This window comes from Thalia democratica, chromosome 3 (assembly GCF_965202585.1).
Source record: "Thalia democratica chromosome 3, ktThaDemo2.hap1.1, whole genome shotgun sequence".
NCBI lineage: Eukaryota > Metazoa > Chordata > Thaliacea > Salpida > Salpidae > Thalia > Thalia democratica.
Genome location: NC_139167.1, coordinates 41,147,754 through 41,164,044, shown reverse-complemented (window position 1 = coordinate 41,164,044; position 16,291 = coordinate 41,147,754). Strand labels below are relative to the sequence as shown.

General features: G+C 26.2%; 1 protein-coding gene across 1 annotated transcript; it reads left to right on the top strand.

The window, feature by feature from the left end:
* The first annotated feature begins 2,951 nt into the window (after nt 1-2,951).
* Nucleotides 2,952-11,517, top strand: LOC145831422 (vesicular integral-membrane protein VIP36-like). Its single transcript, XM_082938680.1, has 8 exons — nt 2,952-3,092; nt 4,849-4,964; nt 6,918-7,109; nt 7,798-7,870; nt 8,214-8,302; nt 8,453-8,567; nt 9,913-10,023; nt 10,393-11,517. The coding sequence occupies exons 1-8, from the start codon at nt 2,975-2,977 to the stop codon at nt 10,542-10,544; spliced, it is 966 nt and encodes a 321-aa protein (XP_082794806.1). The 5' UTR covers nt 2,952-2,974; the 3' UTR covers nt 10,545-11,517.
* Nucleotides 11,518-16,291: the final 4,774 nt, after the last annotated feature.

Sequence of the window (16,291 nt, the reverse complement as noted above, 5' to 3'; positions counted from 1 at the left end):
ACATTAAAAGAATAAATTTATCTTAAATTTAATTTTTAGAAGAAAGCTTTATATACTGCTTTATTAGTTATAATAAATATGAAAAAAATAAAGTAGTTAAATTTTTTCTTTTTCTCTACCTATTAAATTTCATAGTCAAAAGTGGATTTGGTAAACTTGTTGTTCTACGTTTTAATATTTGTCTTTACTTTACCTAAGATGAAAACTGCAATCTTTTGAATAATAATGTTTCCTGCTACATCATGAGTAATCTATATTTTAAGTTTTTTAAACTTTATCAAAAACCTGTAATTTTACTTCTATATTAAAATTTTTCATTAGTTTTTGAATTGTTCAACTACTAACCTAAACTTTTAAAAATATCTAATATAGATACTTCAGTAATAATCAATAGAACTTTTGATACTTTTTAGAATGTTGTGGTATAGTTAGAACTTACACTGTTTGCAATAATCATTGTGTCCATGGCAACCAATATTTGCTTTTTTAGATTAAAATTGAAACAAAAGTTTAAACTAAGCCTAACCATAAAACTAACAAATCATTAACTATCAATTGAGGTAAAAAAAGTAATCACTAATAAGGTTGGCACACACTATAACCACTCTTTTTGTTCAGTTTTAACATTTTTTAATAATTCAGGCTTTCTCCTTTCCAAGTGTTTCATTTTTAGTTTAGTTTATAACTCATTTAAGAGTGTATAAGTATTGAATAAAATAATAAAACCAGAATATGGTCTTAATCAATTGAGTAATTAAAATGACAGTTTAGTCAAATTTATTTTGTCTGGATTATTTTGGTTTCTTTTAATGTAGGTTTTACTGTAGAATTAAGTTGCTCTGCTGCATAAAGATTTTCAAAAAAAAAATCAAAATTAGTTTATTTTATTTTATTTGTAAATAATGTTTAATTATAAGTTAGATATGCTATAAAATTTAGTCTACACTTAATGTAGTTATATTCATTGAAACATGTCTTTGTAATAATACTAATTTAGTATGCTTTGTCAACAACTAATTGTGCGTTTACTTTGGTAGCAGTAATCACATGATTCGGTTCTTAGTGCAGGGCTGCCATAAGGTCAGGAAAATTAGGAAAAACTAAAAAAATGACAAAAGTCAGGAAAAAATAGGGGTTTTTGAAAAAAAGTCTGGAAATTTGACAAAATTTTTTCTATTCCAAAGCTTTCAAATAGTAAAAAAATAATCAAAATCTTTTAAAGTCAGACTTAATTTGCAAAATTTTACTGGAAATTTACAAATTACTTATTTTCCAATGCGTTCATCTAATAAAAATTAATAAAATATCCTTTATAAAACTGCAAAGTTTTTCTATCAACAACTACTCTACTTGAACAAGAATTTTCTGTATGGTTTTTAGTATTGCTGATCTGTGGCAAGGACACTTCCATAGTGAAACTGTGATATATACACAAAAGTTTATCTTGCAAAATCATACACAGATGGTTCAATTCAGCAAAAAAAATGTTGTTTTAACCTGTATCAAAATAAGATTGAAAGCTTTATACAGTTTCAAGTGTTTAATTATTATTTTAGAATAAGTTGAAATTAAGGCCATAGGGGGGGGGGGGGGGTACAACATTTTTTTTTACAAAAATTAACGTTGGCTCTTATATGAAAGCTTCAAGTACAAACTACAAGCTAGTTTTTATAGAATTCAAAAGTATCATTTAACTTTTGAGAGATTAATTTTTTGTAAAATTTTTCCAATATAAACGTATGGACCGCAAATTTTTTGGGGTCAATTTTCTCAGAAATTTTAAAATTCACTAAAAATCTATCTCCTCCTTCATTTTTCAAGCAATCTTCTTTAAATTTCAGAAAACCCTTATAATAAAAGGAAAAAACGTTACTTTAGAATTTTAATAATTAAAAAAAAAAAAAACTATCACAAAAATTAAAAAAAAAGTGTTTTTTTTTCAAAAAAAATAAATTTTTACAATTTTTTTTCAAATTCCAAAGTAACGTTTTTTTGTTATTGTATAAAGATTAGACTCTAAGATTTTAAAGAAGATGGCTTAAAAAATGTAGGAAGAGATAGATTTTAAATGAAATAGTCTTTTTTTGCTGTTTTAGTTTTCCCTTCCCATAGGGAACCTATTATGCGGCCCAAATTTGACTGGTCATATCTCAAAAAATAATTTGAATTTTTTAAAACAACAAAAAGCATCTTGAAGCTTAGAAAAAACTCTATGAAATTAAATCAACTTGTAAAAAACATGGTTTACCCCCCCTATGGCCTTAAATTATTATGGCGTTTTATTTTATAAATATATTGCTGGTTCTTGAAAATGTAACATATTGAAGTTATTAATTTCCAAAATACTTAATTCATTATTTTACAGACTTACAGACAGATTTAACACCTTAATAATCAAAAAGTATTAAGACTTGAGTTCAGTATTCAAGAACTGTAAATTTGTTATTCTAGTTTGACAAATCTGGAAATTCAAAAGTTGTTTTTAAATTTTATTGTGAAAAGAATTTTTTAGGGTTGTTTGTTACTCAAGCTAACTTAGACTAGTTTTAAATTAAAAAAAAACTTAGATTGCATTGATTTATTTCAACAAATCTGGATATTTTTATTCTAAATAATGAAGTTTATTAAAATTTAAAAACTAGATTACAGTTTTTGATAACTCAAGTTCTTACCATTTTTTTAATCTGTTATATAATGCTAAGTAAAATTTAATAATATAGTATAACTGCCTTTCTTCAACAGCATAGTTAAATTTTAATCGTTTTTTATAAGAGTATGTAAATTTAGCTAACTAAATTAATTTTAATTCACTCAAATGGCTAATTGTAATTCGTGCTAGTTTTTTATGACTCTGACTGGATTTTTATTCTCAAAAGAGGAAACTTTGTTATACTTAACATTTGATATCTTCTTTTTTTTTTGATTAATATTAATAAATGTTTTTTAGTTGCCTAATTTGTACATAAAATACTCAATGAACTACACACTTATTGCACTCTTAAGTTTTTTTGCAAACCTTGCATGCTGTTTTGTTCAGCCTCCAGATGGTGGATTTCTTAAAAAAGATTACAGCTTAGGAAAACCTTATTCGGGTTAGTTTTTGGTATAATTTTTATAGTATAGTTTCAATTTTAAACCTTATTGCTGATTTTAAAAGTATTATTCTATTATATTTTAGCGTTGTAATGACATAAATTTATACTGTATACTGGACTGACAAGCAGTAGAGTTGTATATTGCTGTATAGTTATGGGTGACTAGAAGTTTAAGCTAAAAGTGTTGCTAAAATATTGCTAAATTTGTTGTATGAACTGGGTTTCTTCTATTCAAAAATGGCTTTGTTTCTTTTCTGTTTTATAGTATTCCAGAAGTTATGTTGGCTTTAAAGATGACAATTTTGTTAATTTTTTCATCCAAAATAACAATTAATACTTTTTAATTTTTGGTAATAAAAGGTAATCTTGCAAAAAAAAATCAAAAATATCCAAAAAAATCATATAAGTCTATTCTTTTACATTTTCTATCTGATATGCAGAATTTCAGTTGAAAAATAGCATAAGTTGTATTTAAACTTAAAAAATTGCAATAGATATATTTTGTTTAAATTGCTCTTTTTTTAAGTCAGTGGTACTTTTAGGGAAATTTAAGGACATACTTAAGGTCATGGTATAATCTATTCTGTTTTTAGGACCACTATTTTTTTTTTCAACATTTTGAATTGTATAATTTAAAAAAAAAAAGGTAATTAAATCTTTTAAATAAGTTGTATGTATTTTATAAATTTATTTATATATTTGATAGAAACTTTACCATATTAAAAATAATATTTAAAAAATCAGTGAAATAACAATTTCTGGTATTTTTCTGTAGTTTTTGTAAATCACTTTTAGAAAAAATTATAATGAATTCTTATTAATATTGAACTGATAAGTAGCCTGATTGCATATTCACTTACATAACTTTTGAAATAGTTAAAGCGAAAAAAAGAAAAAAAAAACAGTTTTGAAAACAAAAAAAAGTAATATCTACCCAACTGTCTATAACACCTTGTTTTATTTTCTTGTCACCAAGGGTAAACACCTTTTTTTTTTGAAATTTGATCTAGTTTCATATAGATTTTACTAAGCTACAAGATGCTTTTTACAGATTTAAAAAATTCAAAATACTTTTTGAGATATAACCAGTCAAAGTCAAAGGCAACAATAGGATCCTTATGGGAGGCGCAAACTAAAAATGCAAATAACTAAAATACTAAAAATCTATATCCTCCTACGTTTTTTGAGATAACTACCTCAAATTTTCAGTAAGCGCTCCTAGATATATTTAGAAAATTCTGTCAGAAAGAATTTGAAATATTAAAAAAAAATTATAATAAAAAAACAAAAAAAAATTTTTTTTTAATTTTAATTTTATTTCTTTTTTTAATTCTTTCTAACAGAATTTTCTAAATATATCAAGGAACATATCCTGACAGTTTGAGGTAGTTATCTCAAAAAACGCAGGAGAAGATAGATTTATAGTGAAATAGTCTATTTTTGTCGTTTTAGTTTGTGCCTCCCATAAGGAACCTATTGTTGCCTCCAACTTTGACCAGCTATATTTAAAAAATTATTTTAAATTTTAAAATCTCCAAAAAGCATTTTGTAGCTTAGTAAAAACTATATAGAATAAGATTAAATTTCAAAAAAAAGATGTTTACCCCCTCCTATGCCCTTAAGTAAAAATTGTTTTTGCTCAACTGCTTTTTACTTAATTTAAAAAGATTTTAAATGTATCTGAAACTAAATATAATAAAAACAAACTTTATAAAAAATGTTTCATTATTTATAATGGCTACAACTTTGAAAGGAAATGGAATGACAATTCCAAACTGGGACTTTAGAGACAATGTGATGATAACTAACAATTTTATTCGGCTCACTCAAGATACTCAAGGACAAAAAGGCTCTATTTGGTCGAAAGTGGTTTGTAAGGGTTGACTGACTATTCTAAGAATTTATTTTAAAAGCCAAAAGAGAGATCACCTAGTTAATTTTTACAAATGGATAGTGATAGTAATTTTTACCAAATGTACTAAATTTGTATAGTTTTAAAAAATCTAATTGTTTGTTTAAATATAAGGCATGAAGACCTTAGGAGTCCAACATTTTTTTACATATTGAGTTTTATATGAAAGTTCGAACTACAAACTATATGACTCTTAAAAAAGTCCTAGTAAACTTTTGATATATAGTAGGTTTTATTAAAAATTTTCAATTCAAATTTGCAGACCAAAATTTTTCAGTGTCAATCTTATTGTAAGTTTAATAGTTTACAAAATTTTATCAACTGGTTTTTTATTCTGATAAGAATATAATTTTTTTAATTACTCTCATTAATTTATTTTCATCTCCTTGATTAAAAAGTAAAATAAAAAGGAAGTTATTCCAATAGGGTTGATCACGCCAATTCGATCATCAGACCACAAGTTTCGGTAGACTGAGACCGGTTTCGTCCTTATTAGGACTCATCAGTCAGTCACAACCGAAAAACTTGTAGTTGTCAATCTACAAACGGTTTATTATGATTTCACATGAATCAACATTTGCTAGCAATGATCAGTGACGTCAGCATTGTCATTTGCCGTGCAACGTTTAAAACATTGTCCACTAAGCAATACATCTGGCACGCTTGTTTTAGTACAATCAACAAAAAACATTGCAACCAATTTTTTGTTGATCGTACTAAAACAAGCGTGCCAGATGTCTTGCTTAGTGGACAATGTTTTAAACGTTGCACGGCAAATGACAATGCTGACGTCACTGATCATTGCTAGCAAATGGTTGATTCATGTGAAAGCATAATAAACCGTTTGTAGATTGACGACTACAAGTTTTTCGGTTGTGACTGACTGATGAGTCCTAATAAGGACGAAACCGGTCTCAGTCTACCGAAACTTGTGGTCTGATGATCGAATTGGCGTGATCAACCCTATTGTTAAACTTGAGCTTGTCTCACGGCAAACGAAAGTCCAGGCTTCTGCTCTGCTGACTTTCGCCGATGTTTTTTGTTGAAGTTATTCCAAATGATAAGTTTTAAAATAAAATAATTCTGATAGTTAAAAGATTTAAATACTAATAAAAAACTTACTTTAAAAATTTATTAAACTTTTAGCCTAATCTTTTTAAACTTTTTAGACTGGTTAAAAAAGTTTAAGATAGGCTTTTAGTATCTTTTGAACTCACAGAATTCGATCCTTTTTATACTAAGAGTTACTTTGAATTTTGTTAAATGATAAAAAGTTAATGACAGCTTTTATAAAAATAAGCAAAAAAAGACCAACTTGTATAAAATAATTTGGATTATTTATAACCCCCCCCTATGACCCTAAGTTGGTTATTAAGTGAAACAATCAAATTTGTTGCTTATGAAAATTTTACGAAAGATCTGTTTTGTTTTACAGTTTTTAAGCAAACCTCTCCATATTATCACATGAAATTCTTGGCTGACTATTAAATTATTAAAGCAAATTATTTTATACTATAAAAAAGGACTCTATTTTCTTTTCTGAAAATAAATATTCTTTATACCAGGAATTCCTAAACTTTTATTCAAACGGCCCCCTTAAAAGAAATTAAAAAAACTATGGCCCCCTCCAACAAGATTACTCAAAAAGCCTACCACTAAAACACCTTAAACTTTTTTTTATCTTCATTATCAACTCCAGAATATCTAGTTTAAGTATTAAATTATGTCCTCATGGCGCCTTGTGGTCCCTTTACTGCTTATGGCCCACTATGAGAAACCCTATTTTATACTGTCAAAAGGGTTAATTATAGGAATTAAATTAATTAAAATTATAGTAAAGTATTTATTGTTATTAGAAAAATCTTAACAGTTGTTTTTTGCTTGATAATAACTCAAAAAAAACTTTTCAGCCATGCACATTTCATGATTGGGAAATCCATGTTCAGTTTAAAGTTCATGGTTCTGGTAGAACAATTGCTGCTGATGGAATGGCATTTTGGTATACCAGGGAAAAGATGGTACCTGGATCTGTTTTTGGAAGCAAAGATCAGTTTAAAGGACTTGGATTGTTTCTGGACACTTACAAAAATGGAAACCAACCAGTAAGTTGGAATATTTTCAATGCCTATTATTAATTTCACAGCTATGTTATAACTTAAACCAATATTATATAAGCCTAGAGTTATAAGTATTTTGATTTATTGTAAAAAAATTTACAACAATGTCTCCTTAAGTTTGCCCTTATAACTAAAGTTTTTTGTGTACACTAAAAGTTTTCTTTTTTAAGATTTACAGAACCAACATTAAATAGTTTTCTTATTTTCTTTATCAAAATTGCTAATACTTATAGTAAATAACAATAAAAACTTCTTTGCAAAAATGTTTTATCCTTGTTAGCTTTATATAAAAACTCTTCTGTATTTTTTTCAAATCAATTACAGAGTAGTTTTGATGTAAACACTTTTTAAAGTCTTATTTATTAAATCATTTAAAATTGTAAAATAGTTCTTTCCTGTAGAGTTGATGTACCTAGCTTTGTCTATGTTGTTTTTTTTTAACAATAAAAAAGCTATGTTTTTTACACATCACACAACAGTTTTAGCTAAATACCCTCTATTTGAAAATGTATTCATGGTATCATTATTCTTTTGTTTATGTAAAGTTATAGATTAATTTATTCACAAGCAAACGGTTTTTTTTTGTGAATTGTCTTGTTTACTGCTTATATCTAATGCAAAGAACTAATTTATTTGTCTATGTATTGTTTTAAAGGACAAATATTTAATTTAGATTTCATTCCCTCAAGTTAGTGCGATGATTGGAAATGGATCATTAAAGTATGACCACGATAACGACAACAAAGGTGAGTTTTTTACAGGTTTTACTTTTAACTTATTGTGAGCTTTAAATAACTGAAATAAATACTTTTTTGATAAATTTTTATCATTATTTTTATACTTTTTAAATTTAAAATGCGTTACTTAAAAGTTTTATTCCGTTGTTTCAATCAAATTTTTATATGATTTAGAATGTAGTGAAAGAAATACAGGTGCATTATTCTTTAAACAATCAACCAAAAAAGTACTATCGAACTTATCAATTTTTTTTCCGTGCATTTTAAAATAACGATTAAAGTTAATTTAAACATTAAGGTTTAAAAATATTTTATTCGGAACATAAAATTTTATTCTTAAAAAAATTTCCAGAGACTTCTATCGGTAGCTGTTTAACATCTTTCAGAAACAAGCTGCATGATACTTATATGAAGATAAGATATTATAAAGAAGAATTGTCTGTAAGTTTAGCACGCTGTTTTGTTTTCGTGTAATTTAAATAGAGATAAAGGTGTATTAGAAACGCAATAGTTGTTTTTAGTACTATACACATAACTTGTTTATGACTTTAAGCAAACAAAGTGAATTTTCTCAGCCGTTTAGTTTTGCAGGTGCAGTTTGATGTTCGCGACGATGGCGAATGGAAAGACTGCATGCGCATTTCTGGTGTTAAGCTGCCAACAAACTACTTTTTTGGATTTTCTGCTGCCACTGGAGATCTTGCTGGTTTGTTTGATTATTTATACTAGCTATCTACTAAACATGATATGTATTTTTTTATTAACTCAACCGTTTAATTAAATATTAATTCTGTTGTAATCAACTTTATGGTTTTCATCACTAGTTAGAATTTATACTTCAACTATTTATCCTTTCTTCTTACTATTTTTACAGAAAGCTCAATAAGTTTTGTTATCTAGTTGTAGTTAAACTTTTCAATTGTAACATTATTTCCTAAATATTTTCTTTCAAATGGTTAGCATACTTAAGCGTTTAATATTAAATTCATTAGTTGACAAAGTTTTCATACGTTATGTAAATATTTTTTTACTACAAAAAACAATATTATTCATTTTACTATTCAACTATTTTCTGATTAAATTGAAATTAATTTATAAAGTATTTGGGTTCACACCCTTTTCTATTCTAATAATCTGTAGTACAATAAAAGTTGGTAAAGATCTAGAGTGTTTGGATGTTTCACAGATTAATGTAATAGGAAAACATATTGAAAAAGCTTTAACATAACAGCTTAATTTTTACCATAAGCATTTAAGGCTCAATAGTTTTGATTTTAATTTACATCGTTAAAACTCCATTAAAATTTATAAATTATTACTTACCATTAGTCAATTAGTTTATTGTATGAGCACAATTGTTGCTATTGACGTTTTCATGGATGTTTATGTTTAGTCATGAATTCGTTTCGTTAGTCAATTGTGTAAATGCAGTAATACATTAAATTTTTTATTGTTTATAAATAAATTTACTTAGCTATCTCATCAAAAAGTAGTTTTATAAATAAAACCTTAATTGTTTATTTTTTAGTTAAGAGATAATCAAATCAATTCATATGCAGTTAGGTCCATATATTTATTTGTAAATTAAAAGACGTGATGTTTAACATGTGTTTTAGTTGTTTACAAGCAAATTCAGAAATCTAAATAAAAGTGTTGCAATTATACTTAGTATAAAAATTGCTTAAAATAAAATTGTAGGCATTCCCCTGTTACTGTTTATAGCAGCAAAATAGTTGTATTAGAAGTTAGTTAGGATCAGAATGATTCATCATATTTCCGTTTGTTAGCTTCTGATTTATTGTTCAATCAAAATTACTTTAAAACTCCTGTGTCAAAAGTTTTTTGTAAGTAATTAATATAACAAATATGTCAGCATGGCGGTTGCTTTAACCTTGATTACACTTTTTTTTTTAAGAATTAGTTAAATTCTTTTAGCATACTATCCAGTTTGAAGGTTTAACTAGTACTAGATTATGTAATGTGGCTAATGAGAACTTAAAGATACAGAAATGTTATAAAACCTCGCATCTAAAATCCTTACCTTGTTGTAGACAACCACGAAGTCATAAGTGTAAAAACTTACGAACTAAAAGCTGATCGATCACAAGAAGAAACTGAGGACTGGAGCTTGGTGTCACCTGGACTTTTAAAACCTGCAATGGGTTAGTGATGACTATAATTTGTTATACAATAACAGGTTACAAATAAAAAATGAAAATACAAACAAAAATAACCTTTTAAAAGATTATTACTAGATTAGACATAATTTATGTTTTTTTTTCTAAGTTGAATATTGGTTGCTATGAAATTATTATAGTAAGTTTCTGTAACAAAACTAACTACAGTAAATTGAGCAATATATTTAGTTAAGACAAATTATCTATAATGTAACAAAACTATCAAATTTCCCAAGTAATTTTCTTAAAAATGTAGATAGTGGTGTCTTAAAGTTTACGATTTATTTATTGTATTTTAGTAGCACACTTTTAACACTTTCTAATCATATAATAATGTCATTTCTTATATAATAGACAACAGAGGGGATTCAGACGCTTACAAAAATTCATCAGTGGGCGGATTCAAAACCTTTTTATTAGTAATAGTTGGTCTTGGAGTGGTGGCCTTCATATTTTACGTTATTTATCAAAAGAACCAAGAAACAAGCCGCAAGCACTTCTATTAAGGAAACTCGCATCTATTTATTTTGTGTTATTGTAAATGTTCTTGTTGTAAAGTTTAACGCATTAATCATAGTTAACCAAGGAGAACCTTACGAAACTTCTTTTATATGATACATTTATATCATCGTATTTTACAAACTTAGACAAAAATACTTTCACTAAAATAAAAATACTTGCACAAGCTTACATTGACCTACAACTCTAACTTAAAACTAGTTTTTGCTTCATTATTTATTTTTTCTCTTATTGGTTATACAATATATTTAAATTTCAGAGAAGAGTTTAAAATTACTCACTTATAATTTCTAATAATATCTTTCATACCTTTAGATTTTTTAACAATCCTCTAGTACTATATTTATTTACTTTTAAAAATAGACTTTTTTTTTTCACTTTAAAATATTCACATAACTTGATATTCTTTTTTTTGTCTCAATATGTTAGATAATTGACTTTTTTTCATTTGATGTGAGGAGTATTTGCGGTCCCTACTTAAAATGAGAACATGAGAAATAAATGCCATCGCTGCTGATATTGCTATGATTATTTCTACACTAGCGTATCAAATAGTGTACATAGAGATTTTTCTGTTGTCTTTTCTAAATATTTATACTTAGTAAAATATTGTTAATTTAAATTATTTTCATACCCTTTTTTAAGAACAAAGTTTTGAGAAAATGCATTTATTTTTAATTAAGTTTCATTAAAAAAATTCCAAAAAAAAGTTGTTCGATTACAAGTTCAGCTTTGCTTGTCGGATTTTTTCATAAATTCTATTTGCAGGACATTCTAGTACCATCTCCTTTTGTTAAGTGATATGATACATTCGAAGTTTTTTATTTAACAAGTATTAAAAGCAAAACTAAAAGAAACGATAGTATTGTTTACAAAGCTACACATTTTGATTCTAAGTTCAAGTGCTTGTTTATGTTTTTTTTGTTAAAAAGTCGCTTATGAATAAATTTATACTTTGCTTTTGTTTTTTTATTATGATGGTAAGAAGTAAAATTTGTAACTAAGATAAGTAAACATTTACTGTAACATATAACCTTTCAAGTTGAATAAGACAAATAATACTAATTCATAAACGATTAAAAGTGCTTAGAGGAGTGGAAGTTTTATTTAAAACAAAAAGTTTATTAAATGTATTTGATGATTATTTTATGTTAAATTTAGTGTTTCTTGTTTAAAAATAAATTTACTTATCTGTTGTAATCAAATTAAATTTACAAGTATATATAAGTGACCGAGGGTTAGGGGTAACAGTGTTATTAAAAAATTAAATAAAAAATAATAATTTAAAATTATAATAAACTCAACCCGTGCCAAATTGTCTTCGTGCAATTTTGTACGCTCGTGCAAGTTTGACAGCTACCCGTTTATATATTTTTAATAACTTAATCTGTCTTATATATTTAGTTGTTTAACACTAAATTTAGTTATTTTGCACAATTTAGTTTTAGTGACTGAGAAAAGTCGAAACGGCGTCAACATAAAATAAACTACGAATTTGTAATGTGTATCTCTTTAAAATTACTTTTTTTTTTTATTTATTTTTTTTTTAATAATGTATATTTCTTTATAATTTTTTTTGTTCTCAGCAAGTTCTATGAAAACTTACTTATTCAATAAATATTGTAATGTTTCAAAGACTCATAAAGGAAAATACTTGAACAAAAATTTGATTTTTGTAAGTTTGTGCACATAAAAAATCGGGAACGGGTCACTTATGCACGCAGGGTCATTTTTGTATGAGAGTAAAAATAATACATAAAAAAAGTTACCGACTGAGGGTAAAGGTTAGTGGTGACAGTGATAGAAAAAATAAATAAAAAATAACAGGAAAATAAGAAAAATTATAATAAATAGATTATAAAAACCAAAAATTTACCGACCGAGGGTGAGGGTTAGGAACAATAATCAATACAAAAAAAAATTAAAGTTAGTTAGAAATAGTTTGTTTTTTTAAACCTAAGTAAAAGTGTCTTAGTGCAAAACTGACGCCGTGCAAAGTTTCCCTTCGTGCTAAAGTGTCACCGTGCAAAAGTGTCCCCTCGTGCAAAAGAGTCGCCGTGCAAAAAAAAAAGCATATTTGAATCTTGGGGACAAAGTTTCTCTATGATAACTTCGATCCTCTAGAATACGATTCTCGGTTAGCATTTTATGATTTAGGTTGTGAACTGTTCCATGGATTCTGAATTCGTAGAAACATCTTTTACGTATGACCAGGAAGTTAAAGATATCTGAACTGTTTTTCAAAAGGTAATACCTGTCAAAAGTAGTAGTCCATGACATCTACAAGATCATATTGTGTAGAATTTTTAAACAACACTATATACAACAGAAAGTCATAAAAAAGTGTTTTTTTGAAATCAAAGTTTTCTAGTGTCACCCAGTAAAAAAACTTAAAAATAGTTAATAATAAAGGAGTTACATTCTAGCTGTATTTAAGTTAACTAAATTTATGTATGAAACGATCATAAGAATGTATATAATCAAACTTTATTTGACAAAAATAAAACTTCAATTTCTTAAAAAATAAAATACAGTAATATAAACATTTAACAGTTTTGTCCTGGACAAGACATTAAAGGTATACGTGGTGTGCGACTCGATAACCGAAAACTTCTTCGTGACCATGTCATAGGACCAATTATTTTGAGCGTCTTTATTTTATCATTCAATAAACGATATATATAAAAAATAAATAAAGGAATAAAGTTTGAACTACTATGTACAGTGCACTGGTTGCAGTTTTAATTTTAGATTCCGAAGCACTTTTAGAAAATATACTTAGATAGTTAACATTTAAGTATAAATTTTACAATTGGACATTTAACTAATTACCATTCATATTACTGAGCACACTTAAAAAAACCTACGATAAAAAATTGTCTAAAAGACTTAAATCATTAATTAATTTTTTCAGCACAAATTTTAATTCTTAGTATCTCATTAGTTTCTAAAATAAAATGAGTTAAATTATATACATTTTAAACTAAACTAAGATCTTTTATTTTTCATGTTATTTACAAAGTTTTAAACTAAAATAAAAAGCATTTAAGAATTTATTATCATAAACTGTATTTTTATATAACTCTCGAATACTTGCATTAGAAATATTTTTTATGATAGAAAGATCAAAATATTTCATATTTTCAAAACTTTTCTAATGTGTTGTTATATAAATAATATCGGTTCAATTTATCAATATGTTGTTATCTATTTTGCTAGTACGTCACGACTCAGGAATTCGTCTCTTGATATAATATAACAACGAAAATATTAATAACAATACATTAAAACCTACAAAGCTAGAGAGAACTTCCGAGCACAAAGCCAGGGCATAAAATTGAAATTCCAGCTGTTGCCCATGCATCTGGATCTCACACTCCACAATGAGAAGGGTTAAGTGGAACAGCAAGGCTAATACAACCGAGATTAATCATTGTCGCAGGAGCTTCCGAAATAACACTCAATACAGAGTCAGACTGCCTACGCGACTCCAGCTACGGATTTTTGATTGGAGTATTGCAACTTCTAACCGCGAGGGATATATTTATAATTTGAACAAGTTCTTTCTACCCCAGTTTTTAAGACTTATCCTTGTCTAATTTGCCCCGAGAGTTTACTACTTAGCTAATTTCAAAGCACCAACAAGTAAGTAGAGTTAGGCAAAGGTTTTACAAAGCTGGTGCCAAATTAGCTCCAAGCTTCCACCCAAATAATGCTAAACTATTGTATTTTCTTGAAGCCTAATTTTAATTTTTTTTCAACTTTTAATATGTTTTTAATTCAGTGGATACTATGTTGTGATTCTAACACGTTAAAAAAATTCGTTTAACTTCAAACATATAAGAGTTTAAGGACTAATTAAGTCTGTAAACTCAAGGTAGCTTTGTACTTTTAAAATAAGTTTTATACCTAAAATTGTATTAAAACCATCTCTCATTTTGATTTAAAGTACAGATTAAAAATTTGAACATTTTTATGTTAAGTTGTTGTTTAAGATGTTTAACAACAATCAAATATGCAGTTCTTAATATCTTAACAATATTTTGTATTCTTTTTTTTTGAGTTAACGTATCATTCCACATATAACACTTTATAAAACTATTGTAGTAACGAAATTTTGCCCCTATTGCTTTAGCGGTTTTTAAGACTCTTTTTAATAACATTAAAATTACCTCTTAACTTATTTAAAAAACTCAGTTTTGTTAAAAGTAACTAACATAAAATACTTTTTTAAACACTATTAATATAATAGTCTATAAGAAATAATCTACTAATCACAAACAAAAGTTTTTTCAAAAACACATCACTTCATTTTTAACAAAAATTGTGTTATAGGTAATAAATATATAGCTTCTGTTAAGTTTAACACACTAAAAAAAGTACATTTTGAGTTAATTTTTTCAATAAAATAACTAGTTTTTGGGAAGGTATACATATTAATAACATTATTTTAATTTTATTTAAGTACTAGTAAAATTTCAGTTTTTTGTACTTATTGAAAAAGCTCATAAAAAATTGCTTTCAAGTAAGTAAGTTAAAAAAACCAAAAAATACTTTAAAAAGTTTGGTCTAAGGACCTGGGGGCACAAAAAAATATTTTTGTCATCGAGTCGCTACCAAATTTAACTGAAAACTAAAATGGTTAAAATAAGAAACACTTAACAGTCAAAATTTAAACTATAAAAGGAATATATATATTTATCTATAAATAATGATACTATTAAACCTTAAAACTAAAGATAATTTTCAGAACAAAAAATATCCAACAAAATGTATATATAACATTTAAATGCTTATTTAAAACTGGTAATTTGACTTATTTCTAGTTTTAACTACAGTGATAGACTACCGAAATAGTATAACAAGTAATGAAAAATCTTAACATTGCTATATAATATTTTTTATTTTTTTAAAAAGTTTCTTAATGTTTTATCTGTCTTTATTTTAGCTTCGCTTATTGCATTTGTTTGCTTTTGTTCTCAATGTTTATAAAAAATTTTTGAATGTCTAACATTAGTGTTAAAATGATCATTGAAGCGTTTAAAAACTTATGGAACTAAAAAATAGAGCTTTAACTCAGCTCAATTAGCATTTTCTTGCAATTTTTAAAAAATGTTCTAACTTTAGTACCAATTATTTACCTTATCTTTAAAGCTATCTAAAATTTTTTTATTCTAGAGAATGCTCATTTGCCTTTAATTCAAAAAAAAATTCCATTAAGTTTGGGTTTGATTTTTTGAGTGGACCCCTTAGAAAACGGTCACTGAAGCAAAAAAAAAATTAACTTTTTATGACTATTTTAAATGTTTTACGCTTTTTTTAATCTAAACTGTTTTAATGTAAAACATGACATTTTACTAAAATTATCATTATTCAAATATGAAATACCTCATATTTCTTTTATGATTTCAGATATAGCTGGATCAAAGTTGGAGACTATAATAGTTTCCTTATTGAAAGCGCAAACAAAAATGGCAAATAACTATAAATCACTAAAAATCTGTCTTCTTCTTCGTTTTTTAAGATAAATGCCTCAAACTTTCAGGAAATGTTCCTTGCAATATTTAAAATTTCTGTCAGAACAAAATTAAAAAAATTAAGACTTTATGAAAAAAAAACTGTTTTATTTGTTTGTTTTTTTTTAATAATTTTATTTTGACAGATTAAACAGGTTGCAAAGAGCATTTCCTTAAAGTTTGAGTTATTTATCTCAAAAAACATAGGAGAAGGTAGA